Source organism: Pundamilia nyererei, unplaced genomic scaffold (genome assembly GCF_000239375.1).
Source record: "Pundamilia nyererei isolate P.nyererei 1_Seehausen unplaced genomic scaffold, PunNye1.0 scaffold00258, whole genome shotgun sequence".
NCBI lineage: Eukaryota > Metazoa > Chordata > Actinopteri > Cichliformes > Cichlidae > Pundamilia > Pundamilia nyererei.
The window spans coordinates 373200-374667 of NW_005187659.1; the positions used below are offsets into that span (position 1 = coordinate 373200).

General features: G+C 40.1%; 2 protein-coding genes across 5 annotated transcripts in view; both read left to right on the forward strand.

Annotated features, from left to right (window-relative positions):
- angptl6 (angiopoietin-like 6) overlaps positions 1–436 on the forward strand; it is a 4207-nt gene extending 3771 nt beyond the window's left edge. Inside the window, exons 6-7 of the mRNA XM_005749962.1 lie at positions 4–159; positions 252–436. Of these exons, the coding sequence (XP_005750019.1) occupies positions 4–159; positions 252–436 (341 nt within the window). The remainder of the gene's footprint in view (positions 1–3; positions 160–251) is intronic.
- Positions 437–907: 471 nt separating this feature from the next.
- Positions 908–1468, forward strand: part of LOC102205306 (hemicentin-1) — a 35458-nt gene continuing 34897 nt past the window's right edge. For 3 of the 4 annotated variants that reach the window (XM_013915123.1, XM_013915124.1, XM_013915121.1), the window contains exon 1: positions 908–1113. In XM_013915123.1, coding sequence (XP_013770577.1) covers positions 1008–1113 — 106 coding nt within the window. In that variant the 5' untranslated portion in view covers positions 908–1007. The remainder of the gene's footprint in view (positions 1114–1468) is intronic. The other variant, XM_013915122.1, reaches the window with a different exon arrangement.

Below are 1468 nucleotides of genomic sequence, written 5' to 3' on the forward strand. Positions count from 1 at the left end.
GGCAGGTGTTTGCTGAGTATGACAGCTTCTATGTGGAACCAGAGAGCGACTGGTATCGACTGCGGTTGGGACTGTATCACGGCAATGCAGGGGACTCCCTCTCCTGGCACAGCAACAAGGCCTTTACCACTTTGGATCGAGACAAAGACAGCTATGGCGGTCTGCTCTTCCCCTGGTCCTACCTGATTGCTATCTGTTACATAGTGACATTTCCCTTTTAACATCTTCATTTTCTTCTGTTGTGTCATCAGGTAACTGTGCTCATTATCAGAAGGGAGGCTGGTGGTATCACATGTGTGCCCACTCCAATCTGAATGGTGTGTGGTATCGTGGTGGACACTATCGAAGCCGGTACCAGGATGGTGTTTACTGGGCAGAGTTCCATGGAGGATCGTACTCCCTTAAACGGGTTTGCATGATGATCAAACCCAAATAACAAGCTTATCTTATGGACATGTGCAAAGGAAAGACATGATGTGGATGATCTTCACATATGTGCAGAAAGAATAAAACAAACTCTATTTGTAACTCTACGTTTAATAAAAAGAATATTTTAAAATTAACCTAGTCTGTGACATGTGCATGAAATGAATAACCGGATGATGACTAATATTGACTAACTTGAGAAATCTGCTGTCGGTCGTGCAACTTCCTAAAATAATTTGTATTGCTCAACATTTGTTTTTTTTAAATTGCATAATTTTTCACTCCCATTTGGACGAAAAACCAGGGGAGAGAAACAAAAAACACTTTGTGAAAGACTACATTAAAAAATTACATAAAATATGGGAGGAGGACAACCTATAAGCAACCGTTACTCCACAAAGGGCTGGCTGCAGATGTGGTTTTGTATTTTGGGCTTCACAGAGTTTCCTGTACACAAGGGCGTTAAATTTCCTCTCTAGTCTTTTTTTCTGCCTGTGAAACTTTTAGTCGGTCATCATAAGTAGGATCTGCATCGAGCTGACGTTCATTTAACCCAGGTCCTGAAGCTGGATAGTCTCTGGATGCTCCTGAAACACTGCTCCATTCACCTCATTCCTTCTGCATGCTGTCCAAGCATGCTGCCTGTCAGGATGCTGAGCATTCTCATCCTCCTCTTTTCACTGTGCAGTGAGTAATGATGATGCTCTGCAAGAACTCTGTGTGTATGGGAAAAACTATTTCATTGAATTGTTAGGAATAAAAATTAGGTTTTTAACTTTTAGTGTCTTGATGGTGTGATCAGTTTTGATACTGGAATGTTATTAGTGATGGTAACTGCAAAAGCTAAAACTAATAATAAGATCATGTTTCATGAAATACTCCCCTTTTAAGTTTTCATGACTCTATGTGGACTTGTGAAAAACATATTTCTTTTTGGTTACATGGTTCAGTAGCTTTCAAAACAAACCTTAGCAGTAGTGACTTGTAGTAATTATTTTAAACTATCGTTTTGTTGTGTGTTGTTTTGACCATTGTACGGTCT